The 24410-nt window shown below is 42.4% G+C and overlaps 1 protein-coding gene and 1 long non-coding RNA gene across 3 annotated transcripts; both read right to left on the bottom strand.

Annotated features, from left to right (window-relative positions):
* Positions 1 to 9329: 9329 nt before the first annotated feature.
* Positions 9330 to 12181, bottom strand: LOC130418133 (uncharacterized). The gene is made up of 2 exons (XR_008906293.1): positions 11893 to 12181; positions 9330 to 9748 (listed from the first exon to the last, which is right to left on the bottom strand). It is a non-coding gene; the product is annotated as an uncharacterized LOC130418133 (long non-coding RNA).
* A 4847-nt stretch (positions 12182 to 17028) lies between these two features.
* gata6 (GATA binding protein 6) lies at positions 17029 to 23656 on the bottom strand. 2 transcript variants are annotated; one of them, XM_056744222.1, is made up of 7 exons: positions 23107 to 23656; positions 21380 to 22282; positions 20417 to 20583; positions 19881 to 20006; positions 19619 to 19706; positions 19437 to 19537; positions 17029 to 19168 (listed from the first exon to the last, which is right to left on the bottom strand). In XM_056744222.1, the coding sequence occupies exons 2-7, from the start codon at positions 22227 to 22229 to the stop codon at positions 19001 to 19003; spliced, it is 1500 nt and encodes a 499-aa protein (XP_056600200.1). In that variant the 5' UTR covers positions 22230 to 22282; positions 23107 to 23656; the 3' UTR covers positions 17029 to 19000. The 2 variants fall into 2 exon arrangements, with proteins under 2 accessions (XP_056600200.1, XP_056600201.1); XM_056744223.1 differs by lacking the exon at positions 23107 to 23656 and adding an exon at positions 22660 to 23045.
* Positions 23657 to 24410: the final 754 nt, after the last annotated feature.

The following is a 24410-nucleotide window of genomic DNA, read 5'->3' as shown; positions in this document are numbered from 1 at the left end:
TTTTAACATATAGCCTACATTATATATCGTCACTATCCTTCTGAAACCCTAGATGTCAAACATTTTCAGGGAATGGTAAAACAGTGTACTTTTCAAATAGTTAAATATTGTGTTGTCAAAGTTGACAAGCACTTTTTATATAAATATTTGCAAAACCCAGTGACAAACAAGGGTGACTAATAATAATTAACATGGAGAGACAAAATTTAACATTGACAGCAGCGATAATGACAGTTAATTTATGGGAAAATATATTTTCTTTTCTCACGTTTAATGTGAATACATGTCACAGAGAAAAAAAATATTGCTTATATTTACATTTCTGACACTTTTACTTAAAGAAAATGTAAAATGGCAGCGATAATAGTTATTCAACTCTAAACCATAATGTTTAGAACACGGTCACTAAATATGAGATAATCTCAGAATAATCTTTGCCCATTATAAAACAGCAGCATATTGAAAAGCTGTGCTCTGAAATGCTGTCTACTCAAAACACATTTTGGTATTAGTCATTCTTTTTAGTGATGAATCAGGTGTCATCTCTAGATACGTGGGAGTGTAAGGCTCTACAGTGAAAAGTGACCTATTTTTCAGATAAGGTGACCATACCCAAAACATGACCTCTGCATTTAACCCATTCAGTGAGTAGTGAGCACACACACTGAAAGTTGTGAACACACATACACCCAGAGCAGTGGGCAGCTATCACTGCAGCACCCAGGAATCAAGGTGCCTTGCTCAAGGGCACCTCAGTCGTTACCCGCTGGCTCTGAGAATCGAACCGGCAAGCTTCTGGTCACAGTCCAACTCTCTAACCATAAGGCCACAGTATCTCCAGAACAGGCCGGTATAGAGACATATTAAAATCCTCAGTGTGGTGAAATCAGATTTCGGTTTGAATGCGACTATTGTAAAATGTCTGTTAGGAACATGAGATCAAACAATAGGATTTAACATGCTGTTTGTTTTATGTTAGGCAATTGTGTCTCTTTGTACAAGATGTAAGATTTTCCCTTAGGGAGTGTTGAGTGGATAGATGTTCAGTGATCTAGTGCTGTTTTTGTTTGTGTATTTGCATGAGGTGGGAGGTGTGTTTAAGGGGAACTGTGACTGTGGTAGTCTCTAGAAGCGGGGCAACCCCCCCTTCGTTCTCCTCTTCAGCTCTCCACAGGAGAAATGGGTTAAATAAATGTTAGTGATCTGATAACCCGCCTGTTTAATGTAATGTAATGTAGGGGCAGACAGGCTCAACATAGCTGTGATGCACAGGGGCTATGTGTCGTGATTATTAAATAGGTTTGCATTTGAAAAGCTATATTATCTAAAAAAATAGCAACATTACTACATCCCATCTGAGTAAGTAAAACTACACTTTAAGGGACGAGATCTGAGATAGACACAGAAAGTCGCACACAATATTTTTATAAGAGCATGGAAACTTAAGCATGACTTGGATTGTTCTGCAGAGATGCTAAATCTGTCATAAGAAAGCAAGATGAAATCTTGAGGTGTGTCAACTGCAGCACACTCTACAGCGTTGAGTCCAGTACAGCTGTTGTTATGGAATCCATTCTGATATCGACTTGTATTTGTCTGTCAGGTTAACGTCTTGGTTACGTATGTAACCTCAGTTCCCTGATGGAGGGAACGAGACGTTGTGTCGAGAACGACAGATGGGGTTCGCCCTTGAGAACCAATCAACTCTGACTACTATAGAAAAGGCCAATGAAATTTGGCGAATGCAATTTGCATGCCGGGCTCCGCCCCCGGAAATCCGGTATAAAAGGAGGCCGGCGTGCAGCATTCACTTACCTTTGTTCTGAAGAGCCTGAGACCTCTCAAACTGCAGCAGAATACGATACGTGTTCGTGGCATAAGGGACACAACGTCTCGTTCCCTCCATCAGGGAACTGAGGTTACATACGTAACCAAGACGTTCCCTTTCTGTCGGTCTCTCGACGTTGTGTCGAGAACGACAGATGGGGTTGCCTATGGAAAACGCCACAACGCTGTATCGCGTCACAATCTCTAGCGAAGCGACGGTAACAAGCCTGGGCGTGTCATCTCGAAGCTTTCGTGAGACTGTAACCTTCCAGTGTGGTGGTCGGGGGGTTCCAGAGCTTTCTTGGAGAAAGATGGGTACAGCCCTGACCGGTAACTTTCACGGACGGGGCCTTAGCTCTCTATAGGCGAGAGGCCATCCAGATCAGTTTACACCGGGTAAGCGCGACTCTTAATCAGAGAAGCGCTACAGAGGCCACCTCCTACCCGTGGGGAGGAATATGGTGGATATAGGTATGGTCTCGTCCTTGGAGGAGAACGCATGGAACGTGCGGACTGAGTAGTTAACCGCGAGGTGGAGGCCCACCTGGGGAAGCTCATGGGTTACCAGGAGTGGGAACCATTCTCATGAGGATACATCAGACGGAACAGCCCACGGAGGGGGTGTTACAGACGTCCGGTAGCACTAGGTCCGGTTAGAGCTATCTGTGATAGCTCACATGGTATCCCGGCCTAAGGGGGAAGGCTGCTCTGCCCAGCCAGCCCCCAGGGGGTGCTTGTTTGGTGATGGATGGAATGCCTATTCTTAACCAGTGTCTGGGTAAGAAGGGAGGCTGGTGAGGTACCAGTTTCTTAGCGATGTGTTCGGGTAAGAAGAAAAGGTAAATAGCACACTGACCCAACCTGTTAGAGGGTGGAAAGGTGCTTTCGCAGGCATACGCCCCCCCGGATGCCAGTCCTACATGTCGCCACGCAGGACGTGGGCTGACACCGGGTTTACGCGAAGGTTGTTAACCCTTGCGAAGGTGTTTGGGCATAGCCCAACCCGCAGCTCTACAGATGTCTGCTAGAGAGGCGCTTCTGCCAGTGTCCAGGAGGTGGCTAAACTCCGTGTGGAGTGAGCCCTCACTGCCAATGGGCATGGGAGATTCTGAGATCGGAATGCCGTCGTAACGGCGTCCACGACCCAGTGCGCCAGCCTCTGTTTGGAGACAGCCTTCCCCTTCTGCTGTCCTCCAACAGACACGGAGCTGGTCAGAGCTTCAGAGCTCTGCGTGCGGTCCAGTACGTACTGGACACAACACTAATCGGGTTGGGTCTTCCTCCCCTATGGGGAGCGCCTGCAAGTTCACCACTTGGCCCCGGAGGGAGTAGTGGGAACTTCTTGGGCACGCATCCGGGCCTGGGTCTCAAGATAACGTGAGAGTTTCCAGGGCCGAGTTTAAGGCAATCCAGGGACACGGAGGATGCTCGGTGGTCCCCTACCCTCTTGAAAGAAGTGAGCGCCGTCAGGAGGGCCGTCTTACTCTATGAGGAAGATCGGAACCTCCGAGGGGCTCTTTGGGGGGCCCTGAGGCTCCCCAGGACCACTTAGGGTCCCAAGAGGGTATGGAGCGGAGATGAGGCGGATTCCGCCCTCTCGCTGCTTAGGAACCTGGTGACCAGGTCGTGTTGCCCTAGAAACTTTCCACCGACTGAGTCGTGATGAGTGGCAATAGCGACTACATACACTTTCAGTGTGGAAGGGAGATGTTAGTCTCCAGTCTCGTGAGGAGGGGAACACAATCCTGATCAAGCACCTCAGTGGGTCTTTCTCGTTGAGAAAGACACCAGGACGAGAAGAGGCACCGTCTAGAGGCGTGTAACCGCCTAGTAGATGGGGCCCTAGCCTGGGTGATGGTCTCAGCCGTATAGGGGGAGTAGCCATCTTAGGATCTTCTCGTCCCGTCTAGAGACCAGACATGGGTGTTCCAGAGGTCTGATCTGGGATGCCAGAACGTGTCCTTCCCCTGAGAGAGCAGGTCCTCTGTCAGGGGAATGGTTCAGGGGGAGTCGCTGTCCAGAGCATCGGCTCTGAGGCCAAGTGCGGTTAGACCGGTGTGGTGTAACCAATAACACTTGGTGCTCCTGCTCCCTGACCTTGCACAGAGTCTGTACAAGAAGGCTCCTGGGGGGGGGAAGGTGTGCTTCCGCCCATCCCGCGGCCAGCTGTGCGCAAGGATATCCGTGCCGAGGGCAGGGACTATCAAGCGGGCAAATGGTGGTGTTACGGGAGGTGAACAGGTTTTACCTGGGCCTACCCGAACAGCCTCCAAATGAGCTGGACTGCACGGGGGTGGAGTCGCCACTCTCCACGAGGCATAAACTGGCGAGAAAGCACGTCGGCTGTCTAGTTCAGTTTGCCCGGGGTGTGTGGCCTGCAGGGAACGAGTCACCTGTTGACTCCACCGGAGGAGGCGTCGAGCAAGTTGTGTTTAGCTGCTGTGTGCGAACGCCACCCTGACGATCTGTATTCGCTACAGCTATAGTGCTGTCCTCGGAACAGCACGTGCATGTCTCGCACGAGAGGCCGTAGCCTGCTCAGTGCAAGTAGCATAGCCCACAACTCTTGGCAATTGATATGCCAGCGCAGGCGGGGGTTCGTCCAACACCCCACCTGCGTGCCCGTTGCACACTACACCGCACCCCTGCAGGGAGACTTCAGTCGTCACCACGACCTGCCTCATAACCTGCTCAGAGGGACCTGAGTCCGTCGAAAAAGTCATAAAGACTAGGGGTTATGGTGCGTCGGCAGCAGGGCGGCATCACCATGCGCCTGCTGCCGGTGTGCCACGCTCTCCTCGGAACTCGACTCTGAAACCAGTGTTGGAGCGGTGTCATGTGCATCAACTCGAGGGGTATTAGCCCGCGAGGACGCCATGTGTCCCAGGAGCCTCTGAATTGTTTCAGGGGGACCGCTGTCTGCCTAAAATGTTCATTTCAGACAGTTCAACACTGGTTGGGCACAACTGCGGACAGGTGTGCCGACATGGTGACAGAGCTGAGTTCCATACCGAGAAAGAGGATGCTCTGCACTGGGGAGAGCTTGCCCCTCTCTTGGTTGACCTGGAGTCCCAATCGACCTAGGTGCCGGAGCACCAGGTCCCTTTGTGTACATAACAGATCTCGCGAGTGTGCCAAGATAGGCCAGTCGCTGAGATAGTTTAGTACCCGCTCGCCTTCCTCCTCTCAGGGAGAAAGGGCGGTCAGGGACAGACCGAAAGGGAGGACTCTGTACTGATATGCCCGCCTCTCGCACGCGAACCGTGGGAACGGCCGGTGTCGAGGAGGATCGAGACATGAAAGTAAGCGTCCTTCAGGTCGATTGCCACGAACCAATCCTGAAACCTCATAGATGTCAGGACGCGCCTCTGTGTGAGCACCCTGAATGGCAGCTTGTGAAGGTGCTCTGTTCAGGGTACGCAGCCTTTGGGGGCAACCCGCCGTCTTTCTTGGGAACGATGAAGTGCGGGTGGTGACCCACTGAACATCTTGGTTTTGAGGGACGAACTCGATGCCTGTTTTGCCAGAAGGGTGGTGACCTCTACCCGAAGTACGGAGGCGTCCCTGCCTCTGACAGAGGGAGAGATGATGCCCCGAAACTTGGATGAGTCTCTGGCGAACTGGATCGAGTAACCAAGACGGACCGCCCTCATTAGCCAGCGAGACAGTGTGGGCAGCTCTCGAGCTCCCAGGGACTGTGACAGGGTGACCAAGGGGACGGTCTGCTTCATCATTCCCACGGGGGGTGGTTCGTCGGCTGGCGGAGCTAACCATGTCGCGGGGAGTCCCCGGAGGGAAGGTTTTTGCTCCGCCTGCTTACCTGCCTGGCGGGACAACGGCACGCACTGTCGGTTTGAGAGTGGTGACGGCTGTCGTATATGTGTACGACCTCACGCCTCGCCAGGGTGTGAGGTCGGTTCGCCGAGCACAGTCCAGTGGAGTGTGCGATCGGCTGCAAGTAAACCCGGGGAGAACAGAAAACTCAGTGAGTAAGTGGGCGCCAAGCCCTAACAAGGGCCCGGCTTTGGTGACGAGGCAGGAGTCGTCCCGTACCGACCGATCAGAGCCGTGGCTGTGAAGGTTCGGGCCCGATGTTGTTCTCCCTGGGGTCTTCCCGTCAGTGTCCCTTCTCGCGAGGAGGTTGCTGACGGGGTGGAGGTTTCCCCCTCGACCTCTGCTTCCGGGGTGCCGCCTGTGGGGGCACAGGAACCGGAGCCGATGTCGAAAGGGTCCTGGGTTGCAGGGAAGTAGGCGGCCGAGTCGCGGCGTGAAAAAAGTGTGGTTAATTGCCACTGTCTGCTTCGCCGTCAAAAAACTGCTGAGCGCAGTCCTCGACGGTGTTACCAACAACCCACCCTGCGAGATGAGTGCATCAAGAAAGCGGACTTCCTTGCTGTCACTCTTCTGCACAAGGTATAGCCGGGGGTGTCTCTCCTGGACCACTACCGTGGACATCGTCCGACCCAGGGCCCGTGCCGCCGCCTTAGTCGCCCGTAGAGCGCTGTCAGCGGTGGCACGGAGATCCTGCATTATACCCGGGTCGGCCTTACCCTCGTGGAGCCCTCTCAACGCCCTGGCCTGGCGGACCTGCAGGATGGCCAAGGCATAGAGAGAGGAGGCAGCCTGGCCCGCAACATCGCAAGCTTTCGACACCAGTGATGCCGAAGTCTTACGTGCTTTGGACGGTAGGAGTGGTCGATCCCCCCCCAGGTGGTAGCCGTCCGCGGCACAGGTGCACCGCAGGCGGACGTTCCACCCGGGGGATCTCGACGCAGTCCTTGGCTGCCTCACCATCGAGGGAAGTAAGGGAGCCGGAGCTGGTTTCACTGGAACGGTCCGTGAGAGGAGCGTTCCAAGTTTTACACAGCTCCTCATGCACCTCCGGGAAAAACATGGCACCCGGGGTGGGCGCGGTTTGCACCGCGCACCGACCTCGGGAACCACGCATCCCCGGGTTAGCACGGATGACATCACTTCTGCTTCCTCCTGAACTCGACCGCTGGGGGTGGAGTTTGGATTCGGCAGAGTCGGATGCCAGTCTCCCTCCGATGCTGCGAGCGACATCTCATCTACGTCACACATCGTTTCCGAGTGTGTGCGTGAGGATCCGGACGGTATGCCACCGCCGGTTGGGGAACGTTCAGAAGAGCGAATCGGGGTGCGATCGGCCCGTGAGCACTTGGCTGGCGGGTTTACGTTCGCAGAGTTCCCCGTATCACTAACGCTGCTAACATGGGTGGTCATCGGGGCCGTAGCCACAGATGTCACAGCCCGGGTAGCTGACGAAATGGTGGCTGGTTCACGTAGGAAGACCGGCATGCAAATTGCATTCGCCAAATTTCATTGGCCTTTTCTATAGTAGTCAGAGTTGATTGGTTCTCAAGGGCGAACCCCATCTGTCGTTCTCGACACAACGTCGAGAGACCGACAGAAAGGGAACTCCCAATCCCACTGCACTATATCCAGATATTAATGTGGAACTAATGACAGTTGGATCTGGATCTCAATGTGGCTGGCCAAATCAAGTTGACATAGGTGACTGCTACTGTTGTGTTATTGCAATGAGTCATGAACATTATGTTCCAACCTTTAGGATGTGTCACTGCTCCATATAAAAAATACTTCAGTTTCTTATCTTCCCAAACTTCTCGCTTGCATCCTGAACGTTTACTGAATTTATGGTACTGGGAAAAAAATATTGCATTATTTAAGCCCAAAATAGGGTTGTAAAAAATGTTGTAAAAGGATGTGAGCTCAAACATCCAATGTGTAATTTTTCGTAGGATCTATTAGCAGAAATGCAAACTAATATACATGCTATGTAGCTATGTCTTCAGAGGTGTGTTAAGACCTTACATTGTGAAGTGTTCTGTTTTAATACCTTAGAATGAACTATCTAGATACACCATGGGTCCCCTTGCATGGAATTCGCCATGTTATTCTACAGTAGCCCTGAACGGACAAACTGCTTCACAGAACTCGTTTCGTTAAAATATTATCTCATTTAGCAAGGAAGTGAAAACATGACGACATCTTAGTTCTGTGTCAGCCACAGCAGTGTTTCAAAAGGGAGGGGTGGAGTGAGCCATTGGTTGTAATTCACAAATCTGTTTAGCAAATATAACGCATTTATAAAACGAATTGACTTGTAAAGTGCCCCCTTTTGGTTAAGTGAGATTATTAGAATAGTTTTGGAGCAGGAGGGAGGACAAATACTGAGTCTTTTTCCAGGTAAAGGGGGCAGGTGCTACTATATGTATGCATACTAACAGCTATCCTCATTGTTCAGCTGGTGTTCGAGCCTGAGCAAGAAAACACACGTCCATTTGGTCGAAATTGTCTCATCCATGAAAGTCCCTCTTTTTTTCCATAAGAAAGTCCCCCCTTAAATCGCCGGCCAACTCATATTCTGGAGTTCAGTGGAAGTGTCAGACATTGTAAAGAAGAAAGTAACAGGGAGCATAAGTCAACAATTCTTCTCTACGCTCAGTAAGTAAGTGCAAGTAATGATAATAAACATAACGGTCAGAGATTGATGTCCGATGGCCCTGACCTTGAGCACGTACAGCCTGGGCACTGGCCATGCCCACAGCAGGCACTGTTCCCTCTCAAAAATTCCCACATTACCCTTCATGGCAGAGGAAGAAATGACAGACATCATTTCCCCCACGATCGAGCTGTTGATCTCCACGTTGACACGATTTGATGCAATCGGGCGCTCGGCGCAAAATAATTGAATGCGCTGAAAATTGGAAACTATTTCTAGGTATTTCCTCTCTTTAAAGTTCAGGGCAGATTAGCTTAATTAAGGAGGGGAAAACAGGAAGTTTTAAAGTCCTGTGGGTAATTAATAGGCAGCCTTGGCCAAGAGGTCTGCCTGGTCATTCTCTACAAGGATCCAGGAAAGGACTGTATTTTTGTCTGACTCCGTACGAAAATGTTCACACGTCTAGAATTAAACAGAGGCCCTGCTCAAATGCAATGGATAAATGAGTATTTTTATCATGTCATAAAAATAAACTGTTGCATGCAACAAAGGTTCGTAATGAAGTTTAGCCACTACAATCAGGCGACAGTTGTATCTGTTGTTCACATAGTTCAGATTGACCATACTCAGGTTTTCCATTTTATCTTCCTGGAGTGTTCCTCGGTGCCGTATCCTGCCTTACGTCATTCCCAATTTACTCTGGTTCCTTGTCTTGTTATCAGTGTCTTATTGGATCCCAGGGGACTGCTGATATTTTAAAAGGGGCCGTTCCAGAACAACCTCATACTCTCAAACACACAGACCCCTCTTTTGTCATAAGCAGGGCCGGATTTTTGTGACTGGTAGTTGCAAATTGCAAATGTATGAATAAATATCATAAAACCGTAATTTACAAAAAAAAACCCAAAACATTTAGTGGGGTAGACGCTCCTGTTCACATTTGACAAAACTAATTTGTAAGTCTAACCAGTAACAAACAGAACCCCATATTTAAACACACACACACACACAATGATTAAATAAATGCAAATTTTAATTGTTTAATCCATCTAATTTTCTGCTGCTTAGACATATGACAACAATCCACTGGCCCTGCTACGAATGATTAGAATTTGGTTTTGTTGACACATAGGTAATTGATTCAAATGGGGCTCCAATGAGTTCAGTGATTGTGTTGTTTTGAAAAGACTTGAGCTCTGACAGAAATACGCCGGGAAGTATTGCAATTGGCGGCGAGCACAGTTTCCCATAGACCAATGTGTTGAACCCAGCTCCAAGCCTCTTGGATGTGAGATGACTGTTGGGCTAGTGGGAGAGGAGCGATAGCAGTGACCTCGCTGTGAACTCCTGCAAAAACTTGGATTATGTCTGGAGTACTTGGAGAAAATACTTAAATGAGCTTCATGATTTAGTGGGCGGCTCGAAGACATGGTTCTGAAATAGAGGGAAAAAAGGTGAAATGGAAACTGGGGGAAAATAACAGTAAAGGAGCACTATATGAAGGATAGAGGGAATCGGACTCTTAAATTTGTTTGCAGTTTTATCAGTGTCTAGATTGTTATAACTAAAGAAACAAATGAAAACAAATGAACATGACTTCAGTCTATCCAAATCTGCTCACAAAAACAAAAAGAATCATGTTACATGTGATGGTTTGGGTTAGTCAACGGCACATTTAGGAAACTTGGGGCGGATTCACAAAACATTCTCAAGGATTTATTCTTCTTAACTGCCACATATTTCTTGAATTCTAATTTAAGAAAAAAGTGAGGATTGTTTTGCATTCCCAAGAAAAATCTTAACACAGTTATTTTTTCTCAAGCTTGAGAATCATTTAATTCTTATGAAAAAAATATTTGATAAGTTCTCAAGAAGGAACATTCGAATGATCTTCCTATACTTTATCTTAAGAACAATCTTATATTTTCTCTTAGGTTCATTCTCCAACCAGAGTTAAAAAGTTTTGGAATCTTTTCAGCCGATCTCCTGTCTGGCGATAGCATTTTTAGCATAGCTTAACATAGATCATTGAATCCAATTAGACCAGTGTTCAAAAATGACCAAAGAGTTTTGATATTTTTCCTATTTAAAACTTGACTCTTCTGTACTTATATCGTGTGCTAAGACTAAGTGATGAAATAGTGATGTTTTGAATAGAAAGTGCCTTTCTAAAAACGGATGGGCTTTGACTTCAAAAGACAAACAGAGCAAACAGAGCTTGTGGAAGTGTGAGTGTAACATCCTCCAAATCATTATTGGAGGCCATGCAGGAGTCAGTTGTCAGTTATGAATAATACCTGTTCTTTCCCTCGTGTTCCACTGTTTACCATGTTCTTTCTGTACTAATACTAATTTCCTTCCCCAACACCAAAAACAAAACTGATGTCTTGCTAACAGAAATACATTTGTCCAAAATAATGCATTAAAGGGGTCATTTATATATATATATTTTTTTACATTTTTAGGCATTTGGCAGACGCTTTTATCCAAAGCAACTAACATTGCTTTGACCTATACATTGTACATAGGTATTTGCAATCCCCTGGGATCAAACCCATGCTCTTACCACTGAGCTACAGGAAAGCATACGACGTGAATACATTTTTTTCTGTGTCTTTGGTGTGTTGTAAGTTGCCCTTGTATGTATTAGACATGTAAAATTGCAAAAATTAAAGTGATGTAACATAAGATGCATTCTATCTAAAAGCGAAGGCTCACTCAGACCTGGCTGAAACGCCTAATGTAACCACACCCCCACATATCTAGGTCAGTTTGTGATATGCTTTGATTAAGACCGCCCAAATGTATACTTAAGTAATGTGGGCTTACATTTCAGTACAATTTCGTTAGAACGTGATGTTCCAAATATGTTAAGAGGTGTTAGATTTCCGTCACACGCTTGCAGTATTCGACCAATCACTACGCACTGGTTAACAGGCCAATCATAGCACACCTCGCTTTTCAGTGCGATGAGCTTTTTAAAAAATCGGAGTGTTTGAGAGAGCCGGGCAAAGAGGAGATACAAACATGCACGGTATGTGGAAAATACAGTGTTTTTGAACCTTAAATCGTGTATACATATTACATCTAAAACAATCAATAATATTGGTTTTAGCCGTGTAGTATGACTCCATTAAAGGTCATCAAAAATGAAAATTCTGTCATCATTTGCTCACCCTCATGTCATTCTAAACCTGTACGACTTTCTTTCTTGTGCAGAACACAACAATGTTGGTACCCAGACAACATGAGAACCCAATGATTTCCATTTCCATTCCAATTCTCAAGATATCTTCTTATGTAGTTCACCGAAACAAAGAGCAATAAACAGGTTAAATTAAATAGATTTTTGCTAAACTATCCCTTTAAAGTCTATGGTTGGTTTAATTGTGATTTGGTACTAGCTGCTCTTTTATTAATAATTCAGCCAACCTGTGTTTACAGCAAACATGTACCATTATTGTGCATCAGTGAAAATAGTTGCTCAACTGTTATGTTTGAATTAACTTGGTTTATTGAGCATTTTAACAGATGGATAAAGATAGATAAAACAACCAGTTTCTATTTGTCATACTCACAATAACTTAGAAATCTCATAGTAATTCCCTTGCAACCACCATTAACCCTGAGCTGTCTACAGATTCCAGTGTTACTTTCATTATTCTAAGAAATGTATTCCTTAAGAAAAGTATTCCTTTGAAAGTATCAGGATTTCCTTTACTTCAGAGTCCCATGCCCGTTTGTGTAGGGAAAGATCAGTTGGAAAATGGGCTTAAATTAACCAGGAATCCTAAAAGGCCGCGTCACAGATCCCATCTCTTACGGAGATCGCGTCTTACTGAGATCTGTTGGGTAACTCCCCCATTGGAAAACCATTCTTCTCCCTTTTCAAACAGCCCTAGGCTCTACTCTCATTTGGTTCTGAGACCTCCTCCATGTTTACTTTGCTCAGGGTGGACTTTCAACTCCATCCCAGAGAAGAGAGGGTGACACTGACCCTTTTACTCACTGTCCAAATACAGAGCAGAACATTACAGGCTTTGGAATCAACCCAACATTCGGTGTTAACCTCAGACATTTAGAATAGAATTTAAAAATATATGTTTTATAGAAATTGTGCTTTACATGAAACTGAGCAAACACAAATGGACAATCCAAACATGTTTGTGTTCCAAGGAGACACACAATCTTTTATCCATGGTTTATCCAAGGATCATATATTTGCAGTCTTATAGATATTTGTCTCCTGTCTTATCTGAAAATCTTTTATTAAAGCTAAATAGTTTATTTCTATGATTAGAATGTGTTGTCTTAAAACTATACAGCTCGAATGAAGTTTACAAACAGAAATATTCAGTGTATGTTTGGTATTGTGAGAACATATCAGTGACTGTTTTAGGCTATATGTCCGACAATATTTTGTTTAAATTATATGTCCCACATTGGGCCCCTACTACCGACAGTTTATTTCCATTTATTTCAGCTACAGCTTTCAACCAGGTGTCGTCCTACCTATCCCAGAACAAATTGCTTGATGACAAGCAGTCTGGCTTCAAAACAAACCACTCCACTGAGACTGCACTGCTATCGGTCACAGAAGCACTGCGGCTAGCCAAGGCGGAATCTAAATCCTCGGTCCTGATTCTGCTAAACCTATCTGCAGCGTTTGACTCTGTCATTCACTAGATACTGCTAGCAACCCTTTCTAGGAATCTCAGGCTCTCCTCTCTGCTGGTTCAAATCCTATATCTCCTGCAGATTCTTCAGGGTGTCATGGAGGGGCTCGCTGTGCACTGTATACCACATGACCACTGCTTTTTTCCATCTACACAACATCCTTGGAAACCATCATACGGGCACATGGCTTCTCGTATCACTGTTATGTTGACGTCACCCAGAGCTACATCTCGTTTTACCCAGACGATACTACTGTCGCAGCTAGCATTACAGCCTGCATAGAGGACATCCCAGCTTGGATGAAAAAGCATCACCTAAAGCTGAACCTGGCCAAGACAGAACTATTCGTGTTTCCGGCACACCCCATGGTGCAACACGATATCACCATCGAACTTGGTAATACTCTGAGACATATTTGATGAACAGCTGTCTTTCAATGATCACATTGCAAAGACAACGCAGTCATGCCGATATACCTTATTCAACATAAGAAAGGCTAGACCCTATCTCACTGAGCGTGCGGCACAACTCCTTGTCCAGGCCCTGGTAATCTCATAGTTGGACTACTGCAATGCTCTCCTTGCTGGTCTTCCTGAAAAGGCTATCAAACCACTCCAGTGAGTTCAGAACGCAGCAGCACGCCTCGTCTTCCAACAGCCCAAAAGTGCTCATGTGACATCCCTTCATCTCTCTCCACTGGCTACCGGTTGAAGGCCATATCAGATTCAAATCACTAATGCTTGCCTACAGGACTATCACTGGATCTGCACCGGCATATTTTCACACACTCCTACACCCCATCAAGATCCCTGCGTTCAGCACACCAGCGGCGTCTTGTACTGCCTTCCCATAAGAACAGTAAGTCGTTTTCCTGCTCATTCACAACTCCTTCCTGGTGGAACATTCTTCCCAACTCAGCCCAGTCAACCACATCTCTCACAACATTCAAAAAACTACTTAATACCCATCTCTTCTGTGAATACTTGACAGACAAAAAAAAATGTAATAAAAAAACTAACCCTCTCTCTTTCTCTCAACAGGTAGCGGTCTAGCTTTTGTTGAAACCAGTAACTCTATATTGGCACCTATTGCATTATTGCTCCTGTAGGACATATCGCTTATTGCTCCTTAAACTCTTTGTAAGTCGCTTTGGATGAAAGCGTCTGCTAAATGACTAAATGTAAATGTTTAACCATTGTTGAAGTTTTTTTTAAACCATGCAGAATTGTAAAAGTGAGTTTGGGTTATTGAACCCACAAAACTTGTACTTTAGAAAAGTTTTTACCAATTTGTATAAAATAAATATATAAATCCACCTCTACATGAAAATAGAATTTATGGATTACTAACTTCAACTTAAACAGTTATAGAAATAGTTGTTTCATTGGATACAAGTGTCTGGCCCGAACTTCAAGTCAACAATTTGTTTATATTTAATTAATTAATATGAATTACTATTAATATTTCATTGCTTATTAATTTTATTTAATAAAATGTACTCATCAGTTGTTATTTTTTTCCAGAAGTCTAGCGAAAGTTATGTTTTGGCATCATGTTTATTTTGTTGCCAGTGAAACCTTATGATTTCGCATATGAAAACTAGCCCTGATCTCCTCCTAACTTAAATATAGACAAAACATTCATACAAAATCTATTTAATACACCTCATAAGAAATGTTCTTTGTTCTTTAATAGAACTTTGTTTGACACCTAAATTTAATCTATACATTATATCCATGGTTAACCGATGACATTCAAATTAACATGTGCCAAATTTCAAAAGCATCAATGGACCAGGAAAGCAGAAATAATCTGTTATAAGGTTGCAAATGGCCTCTAATGTTGTGGTTTTAAAGTTCAAACTCTTGCTGTTTAGACTACACCATTGATAGTCAACTGGTGGCCCGCCAATCACCTGGCCCACATTAACATTTAAAATAAGTGGAGAGACTTTAAGAATGTTGTGCTTTAAGAAATTTTGGTCCTCAGACGCCACATTTGAAATCCAAAACGCTGCTACATTCAATTCGAAAGTAATCCCTGCGGCTCATAACAAGTGACGTTTTATAACACGATTTGATTGGTCTGTCGAAGAAACTTGATGTTATTTGCAACGTTATAATCGGCAATCCACAGCCACAGTCATTCAGTTTGTGCCATTGAAAGTAATTGCAGGAGGCCTCCACGTGAACCGTTGTCTCAGATAAGGGAAAATTATGTTTTTTATTTCTGAATTCATTATGTATGCACAGCTATATTTACAGAAAATAGCTGTTCATCTCCCTCCAGAACTTGCTCTTCAAATGATCTGCCCCTCAAAGTGCGTCTGGTACAGGAATGTGGTTGGAATTTAACCGAAGATGCGATAGAGAGAGACGAGAAAAAAGCACACCGTTTCCTGCATAGATCACTTGTTTCGCTTTATAAAACACGAGTTTAACGTCAAGGGGCAGGGATTCGTTTTGTGCTGAATATTAGCGTTTTTGACTTTTATTAATTTGACCAACTACTTTCCTAAATGTGACCATTAAGTGGGCTTACCTGTAACAGCAACAAAAACAGTATTAAATGCAATAAATAACAGAAATACAAAATAAGAGAAGAAATGATGGTATGGTAAAAACTTTTGGAATCTGGCCCTCAAAGAAAAGCACTTGAAGACCCCTGGACACAGCAGATTGGACCTGCAATACCACCACCTGCCACTCGAAACGCTGTTGCACAGAGTGTGTTGCCAAAGATTGCCTGTCCCTGTTCTTACTGTAATCATAAAAAGAAGAATTTACTCAAAATCCTTTGTAGATCCCGGCTCTCAATAAACCACATTGCAATACGTCATTCATGCTGGGCAGATACCCAGAATGCACTAGGATAAATCTTAATTAGCGCTGGAGCTGTTGGTGACAGCAGAAGGCAGATGGAATGTAAAGCACCGTTAGTGCAGTTTAAGTGAATTCTGTTGGGCCATGGCTAAGCTGTTATTAATGTTGTGTGTTTCAGGGGTTTATGTTGTGGCTGGTACTTCTCTCTGAGGCAAAGAGGGCATGTGTAGTTCAAAAGGGCAACAGGGAGCTCTGTAGAAATGCTCGTCTGGGCTGGTGTTGCTGTGTGTGGTGCAATCGAATAAAAGAAAAAGAAAAGAAACAATGTACGGGAAAGAAACACAGATGGTATTATTTTATAAAGGTATCTGCAGGTAGTTGCTGTGTTGCCTTTAAATGGGATGAACAAATTTCAACATTTCTAATGGATGTATATGTTACACCTAAGACAATTAAGACCGAGAATTCTGAAGCAGAAGAGGTGTTGTGTAAATGGTTTATCAGTAGCAGGACGTGTTGCATTTATCTTTGCCTCACCAGCACCACAAAGGAGACAAGAAGTCACATAGAGACCTCCAATCTATAAGAGCTGAGAGCTCATCAATCAGTTGCAAATCAAAGTGCAACCTTGAGGCAAAGATCAGCACATTCATATGTCAAAGTTCACATAAACTAATTATTCATTTAGGCTGGACTTTGGATTAGTCAAGATTTTAAACTCATCTAAGATGATCACATTCTGAAGAGGTGTCACCACAAAGGTGAACAAAACATAAAATAACTTGTTTTTTTAATACTAAAATTCGACATATTAACATATTAAAATGTTTATTAATGTGTATGCCAAAAGTTAACCAACATTTTTACTGTTTATTTGTGAAAAGATGTACTTATTAAAACTGCATGCTTATACCTTATTATATGCAAAAGATAACTATAAGTTATTTCAGATTTCTTATTTAAGGGGATAACCTTAAATTGTATAAATAGTTAATTTGTAAAAGTTTCATCGTTGATTGGTGTAGCCTACAAGTTATTTAGCTATCATAAATGAAATATTATTTTATAATTAAAACAAAGAAAATAATTTGTGAAACATTGACTTGTGAATACACTTAGTGTAAGTTTGTTTTGTTGTTTAAACAATAATAGATAAACAATTGACTAAATTAGATAAAAAAATAATAATAATAAGGAAAGGCAAAACACAACCAGTTTAGTTATGGCTCTTATTTATTGTTCCAGTGTTAAAGAACTAATAAGAAAAAAAACGGAATTTGGTTCACATAGTTAACACAAAATACATTTACCAATAATGTCCTTCTCAATACTTTGTACACTGGAAAACAGCAATGAGAGTCAAAAGTTTGATAACACTCTTATCGTGAACATTGCTGTATGACTGATGCTGTTGATGACCAAACACACTGTGTACATTTGGTACAGTTAAATTACGTCCAGTGGTTCATAAAAACATTCATGTGAAGAATACAAAGAATCTCTCACTACGAACCTTAGACTGGAGGGGGTGTTGATATACAAGACAATTTGGTCTACAGTTGCTTTAAATATTTTCAATGAGACAAAAACTGAATGAATTAAACTCAGATGTAGAATAATTCTGGGATCAAAATTATGCCTAGAAAACACAACCATAAAATACAAATACGTTAATTCAAATAAAATAGACAAACACCCTTTAAGAAACACACTACATTGCAGAAATAAATAATTGTAGAGGTTATAAAGACAGAAAATCATTACCGTAGCAAAATTCTTCTTGTGTCATTTACACAATGTCTCTGTGACACATGATTGTCAAACTGTCCAAAAATCATCAATCCTCTAAAGCAGAATTAATTTGATGTTTTTAGTAATCTGTAAAGATGGCTGGTGCTTGTTCGAACCCCATTACAAAGTTAAATCTCAGATGCAGTAAATCATGAACAGTTGGGACTGAACTCATTAGACATTCGTTTGGATGCTCATTTAATTACTTTGAAATTTTTCTTCTGAATTCTGACACACATTATTCTTTCTAAATCATTTAATAAATTGTGAAAGCAAGATTCAGAATGGACATTACTAAAAGTTAAAAAAGTAAAAAAAAAATAACAGCATGTTGCAAATAATTGCACATCGATGTCATAACTTAGGTAGTCTTATGTCTCCAAGTATTGCAGCAAAAAAGTTTTTGTAGTTTTTGTAGTGTAACAAAAAAAAAATGCATCAGAAAGAAAATCCTGAGTGCTGTTTGTTCTAACAGAAATATATTGTAATTATGCTTACTGTAGTTTCTCTTTAAATTGAATCTTTATTCAAATTAGATTTTTTCGTCCATGCAGGTCTGCACATCCACAACTGTGCAGAATTATTTCTGAACTATGAATTAATTATCTTGATTAGACCATTTAAATCTCTAGGAATACGTGTAATCAAACAAGACACTACAAGCTTCACATGAGGTCCTGTGATTTTTACCCTGTATTAAACCATCACAAAACAGTTCAATCTGATAAGAGCTTTTTTCTTTTCTTTTTCTTTTTTTTTCATAAAGAAGGTGTGCAGTGAGCGGCATCCACACTGTGATGACATCACGCTAAAAACAAAAGGCTTCAGTTCTAATCTATTTGACATTATCTTTATTGACAAATAAATGCATTATCTGAACAACCGTAGCTTTATAAATATGTTGGTATCCATCAACAAGAAGACCTTGATACTTTATCTTCAATTCCAGTTTCATAAAAGATCAACCGTTTTATTCTCCTCATATCAGCGCAATCTGGTCAAAAACATTGACTTTCCAGATGGGCAAAGTATTCGTTTGCATTAATATATACAATTCTACCTTCAAAGAATAACTTTTGATCCACTTACTCCTTTGAGCAACGCTCATGCGGGTATGGCCTGAAGCCATTTTAAAGCTGACTCTCTCCCTTGTGTTGTCCTTTAGCAAAGGGTGGTGCTGATAAATCTCCATTATGGACGTCCAGTCAGATTATTCCATGGGTGAATCAAACATTGGAGTATTTGGAACAGGTCTCTGGTTAAAGATCGTCAACACACCAAAAATGGATGACAACCCCCGCACCCTGCTAGAACCAGCCATTTTAAGGACAACGCAAAAGTGACGCTCAGATGAGCTGAAGGACGGCACATGGCTCTCGTCCCATAATGCCATGGTTCAGGCCAAGGCCATAGGGCACCAAGTGTCCCCTCTCACAGAGGTTGCTACGTCAGCTGTGGACGTCAAGCCTACATTCGTGTAGAGACTCTCATGGCCTGGGTATTTTACCATGGAGCCTGTCGTGCCTGGAACATCAACTTGGCCCACCAGTGATGAAGAGTTTACCTAGATTAGACAAGAGTGTTAGCAACATGTCTTTTACTGCAAACAAATTGCCATTTTGCTAAACATGCCTATGTCTCATTAAAAATGTTTATTTGAAATACAAATGTATAACTTTTTTAAAAGCATTCCAAAATTATGATAAATAATGCATTTTTATCAGTAAAATTTGTCCCGTTATTAAATGCTTCAATTTAATTTTTCTACGCACTGATAGCTTTTTAGGGTGAACTGTAATGTTTAACACAAGAGAAAAGACCCCATAACTTACCGATGTTACAGGCACCTGCGTTGATGAAGGACTGTTCTTTGTGCACTCCTCTGAATTAGAGGATGAGGAGGAAGTTGGAGTCATGGGGACAGAACTACTTCCTGTGAAGCATTTTAATGAGTTACTTGACCTTGAATCTACCAAAATGAAACTTGCTGTGTGGAGTGTGTGTTATGACGTACCAGATGATCCCTTTGTTTTGCTCAGGGTTTTGGGTTTTCTTTTCCTTGTCTGAATACCTTCTTTCTTCATGGCAAGGGGTCGAGGGACCTGACCAAAACATATTTTGAATTATCGCATTAATTATACAAAATATAAGTAATTACTTAAAATATAAGTAATTTTCCAAAAATGTATTAACATTTGGAATTTAATGCAATATGATTGCTAGTTTTTTGTAAGGTACCTTCCTCATTTTAATGTGGAATGTGTGATGTAACATACCCCGTGTAATTTTGTGTAAAGTCCACACGCATTGCACACTGGCTCTCCCTCTGCGTTTCTGCGCCACAGGGTTGTAGTGCTGGTTTGGCAGTTGGCGCAAGATAGACCAATACGTCTTGAAGATGACTTTAGAAAAATGAGGAATTAACAACTTAGTAAATGAACAATAATGAGAAACAAAAAACTGTCAAACATGTAACCAAAAATAAATATTGGCTGAAAAATGTTAAAAGCAGCATATTGAATAATGGGCCTATTTTATGTTTGCGTAATTTCGTTGGCTAATGTCATTTTTATTGAATGGGCGATAATTCAGATTAGTCAACGTATTCATTTATTTTATATCATAAGATTAATGCTCTTTTTGTATCCTAAACGATTAATGAAAATTCCTGTAAGTAAACTTGCATAGCCAATATAACGGCGCTTTTATGGGAGTAGACCTGTGAAGATGTTCCGAGATAACCTCTGGCTATTGTTTGAAATAAATAGGCAGGAAATTGAGTGGTTAAGTAGCTCGTCGAGCCGGTGCTCACCATACGCTTCTGAGGTTTAATTAATGGTCGGCTGAGTCCATTCATTTTGCTGTACAGACCGCAGGCGTTACAGAGAAAGTGACCCGTGCCGTCGCGTCTCCACAGCGGGGTGGACATCGCGCCGCAGTTGACGCACTCGCGACTCTCCACCATGTCGTCCAGAAAATCTAAGAGAAAGAAACAAAGACAGTTCGACTATATCAACATCACATTTACCATCACCAGTCACCATTAACGTCTGTGTGCTCGACTTGTAACTCATAGTAAGAGACTAATGGTGTTAATGACAGACGCGATATGTCTGCCAGCTTGAAATATGTTTCCCCTCTCCTCCCTTATTTTTTTAGCTCATGAAAGTGTACACTTTTAAATGAAACACAATTCTCACTGTTACGGGATTTAACTAAATTCTGTATAATTCATATGATTTACACACCTGTTGTACAGCTATAATTTATGTGATTATTTAGAGTTATTTTATTTATTCTGGTAAATACTTTTCAATCTTTAATAAGAAAACTGAAATGCAAATTTCTGCCTTTAATATTATTTAATATCACAGACCCCAACAAAAATAAACATCATATATTTTATTTACAAATTTAATATTATGAGTTTGCTTTTAAATTTTTAACATGAAAACTCTTCAAAACTTTTTTTTAACAAATGAGCATTCAACTAATTCTAACGTTTTACAAACTACACCACAATGTGGTTATGTAGGCTTTACCTTTTATACTATTTATTTATATTTAAGCAATAAAATTGTAATTATTGCATTTTACCCATAAAGAATAATCACTGCACCAGGAATACTGAATAATTGTGTGTAACATGAAATATTTTTGCTTGATTTCAATTACATTACCATAAAGTTTATGGTAATGTAATTGAAATCAAGCAAAAATGTTTTTCATAAATATTAATTGGATGGCGAACTAGTAATACTGTTAAATAAATTACCTCCGTTTGGTCCTCTGATGGATAGTGGTGCGCTTCTGGATTGCAGGGAATGAAGCATGGAGTTCTCAAAGGGCCCCGCGGGCCACGCCGCCGGTAACTGCGGTAGCTGCGTTGCATAAGGAGAGTATGGACTGGTGTAAGATCCACTTATTGGTCGTAATGGATACTGGTCTCGACTGTTTACAGTCAGTGGATTGGTATAGCTGGTGTCCCTTGATGTGCCGTTATTCATGGGAGGACTAGGGGAGTAGTGGAATCGGTTGGAGGTGTGTGGACTTCCAGTGCTGTAAGACGGGCTCTCCGGGGCGGACTGTGACCAGACCGAATGATTGCTGACTGCATGGCTCGGCTGCGATGACACGCTGGGTTGTAGATACGACAAACTCGGTATCATCGTCCCAACTCGAGATGTCGGAACATATACCGGCGAATTAGGGTTGGAGTGCATATAACCGGCCGATGGGGAGTCGTTATACCCGGCCTGACTCTGGGCCGCGGCGATGGCCAGAGTCTGATACATGTCGGTGGGATCCACAATTAGGCCTCCCTTGTGTGCCTCCCTGGTGTGTACACCTGAGATGATGAGTTTGTTGCTTTGGTCTAGGTCCGTAAAGAGTGTAATGTCGTCTGAATTGGGCAGGGCGTTGTTGGGATGCCCAAAGTGCCCGTAGGAGTGTAAGGGCCTGCCCTCGGCGCGACGAATTCCCACCGCTTCCAGGTGAGCCGGCCCCGGTGATCTCAACCGGTCCCTCCGGTCAGTGTTCAGGTAGCTCTGCTCGGTCGGAGATCCTGGGTTGCTGCTTGACACTTCGCGTTTGACCATGGACCAGCTATTATCACCCAGGTCCATCCAGGATCCCTTTTATATCTCACAGCTCGAGGAAAATGGAGAGGCAGGGTGCACTGAAAATGAGAACGTTATTTTAAAATTACTTCAGGGTGGTGGATTGTTGGATACAATGCATTAACAGCAGCAAAAAATTTAAATAAGTAAACGAAAATAAAAACTACGGGGAACGAAAATGTAATGAAATGGGTAACACTTGTCAAATTGTGGCACAGAAGTGAATATCTCAGAGCCCCAGGGCAACAATTATTAATACAGGCGCCAGATAACTTTGAAAACATTAAGACTTCCATGAAACTGTTACAACAAAGCTTTTTATATTTTCTAGCATTTTTTGCAGATTTAAAAATACGAATTTATAAACGAATAAAAATGTTCACTTTTATCATTGAGTTGTACTTTAGAAATCGCGTAATGCTCGGGCACAACCTACCCAAAACACATCATGGTTATAACATCAATGTTAAAATGTTTTACAGTTGAAAGTTTAGCTGACGTGAATGACTGAACAGGACTCTGTTCCAAGTAATCACATGCGCACGCACGCAACCCATATTCAGAGCATTACAGTGATCAGAAATCCATCCCGGTGTTGAACTCGTCCTCCCTCTTGATGCACTCTCATCATAATTACAAAAAAAACCATACAGCGTAACAGATAGGAAACAAAACGTAATATGTCTTTGCAGAAAAGTGATAACCACTTGATAAGACCCACAACAGATAAGAGAAGAGAGAAAAGGAGGCTGGGTAACAAAACAGTACCCGAAATATTTCTTGTCAGCTGGCACCGAAATCAACACCAACATATGTTTAACAAGAAACAGGAAAGGCATTTGAAAGAAAAACGGAACGTTTGGTAGAAAAAGTCACTACTGACCTACTGGTGGTTTGCCATTGGTGTGCGCAGGATCCAGCGGTTATGTGGTGGCAGGTCTTGGAGAACATTAGGAATGGAAGTTCTCCCTTCACTGGTGACGATGTTTAAGAGAGGAGGCGCCTCCTGTTGCTCCGAGACTCTGATTGGATTCCAGCTTGAGCAAACACATCTGCTCGATAGGGGTGCTGCTCTTCACTTTCCACCTTAGTTTTGATGTCCTTGATGCTCAGTGCAAAATGCAAGACCAATGTTTCTTAATGCGTTTAGGAGGGAACGTTTTTTTAAACGCTTCGGTGGATTTTTGTGGCAAACAATATTTAATGTCATCCAAAAATGTATCAATTGTTTATAATGTAAAGGCCTTTGTCATTACTGGCCTATGTAATTACTGGCCTTCGCCTTAAAACATTTATGTAATTTATAGCCATAGTTTCAAAAGTATCTTTTTATACCTGAGCTCAGTAACTCAGACCGAGGTTGAATGTTTTCGTTGAAATTTAAATGTGATATATTGAAGCTTTTTTTATTTTGAAATCACAATCCTATGAATGATTATTTTAGAAATCATGATCCTTTGTGAATAATGCAGATCTCTTTAATTGTATTCTGTGAAAAGGAAGCATAATCTAACATAATAAAGTGTATTACGAACACAGAGTGATGAAATCACGTAGCCAATTCTTATATTGGATGTTGATTATTTTCTATGCTATGCTAATGTGGGTCGTTGCTAATTAGTTCATCTAAGACGACGGGTCATCATTTAGGATTGTAAGGGACTACACAAACACTCAGCGGGCAATGGGCATTACTGAGTACTTCACTTTGAACAGGTGATAATTCATTCAGGGAGAATATACATTGTATTGTGACCTGATCAGGTGTCGGAAAATGTCAATTGGATTAATCATTTTAAAGTTCTAAAGGTCTCTTGACTTCCTTTACGTATTGGAAAACCATCAAAGTGATCTGAATTATTTATAATTTTCTGATGTCAATTTAGTTCAAATAAATGTTATGCTCTATACAGCGTCTAAAATTAAAAACACGACAGTAAAAAACAAACAAAAATAACAATGATCATTTATAATTATTTCTTCAATGATTTTTCTTAAATTTAATAGACTGACAAAACAGTCAATTTTAGTATATTTTACATGCAAAGATTACATGAAAACAAAAAACTGTTTTATATTTGTTTACCGTATACCTTACTTCAAGTTTTCCCTTTTTTTCATGAATTAAAAATAACAATTTTAATTCACAAATTTCTTATTGGCTTGAAAAATGGTCTTCAAGGTAAA

This window comes from Triplophysa dalaica, chromosome 3, assembly GCF_015846415.1.
Source record: "Triplophysa dalaica isolate WHDGS20190420 chromosome 3, ASM1584641v1, whole genome shotgun sequence".
Lineage (NCBI taxonomy): Eukaryota > Metazoa > Chordata > Actinopteri > Cypriniformes > Nemacheilidae > Triplophysa > Triplophysa dalaica.
Note: the sequence above shows the minus strand (reverse complement) of the source record. Positions and strands in the feature narration are given on the sequence as shown.

What these genes read in the sequence shown, in the direction of transcription:
- gata6 (XM_056744222.1), bottom strand. Translation starts at nt 22,229, where the DNA reads ATGGACCTGGGTGATAATAGCTGGTCCATGGTCAAACGCGAAGTGTCA. An exon ending in TTAAACCTCAGAAGCGTATG is followed by an intron (nt 20,007 to 20,416) that starts GTGAGCACCGGC and finishes ATTTTTCTAAAG; the next exon opens with TCATCTTCAAGACGTATTGG. An exon ending in TTTACACAAAATTACACGGG is followed by an intron (nt 19,707 to 19,880) that starts GTATGTTACATC and finishes TGTTTTGGTCAG; the next exon opens with GTCCCTCGACCCCTTGCCAT.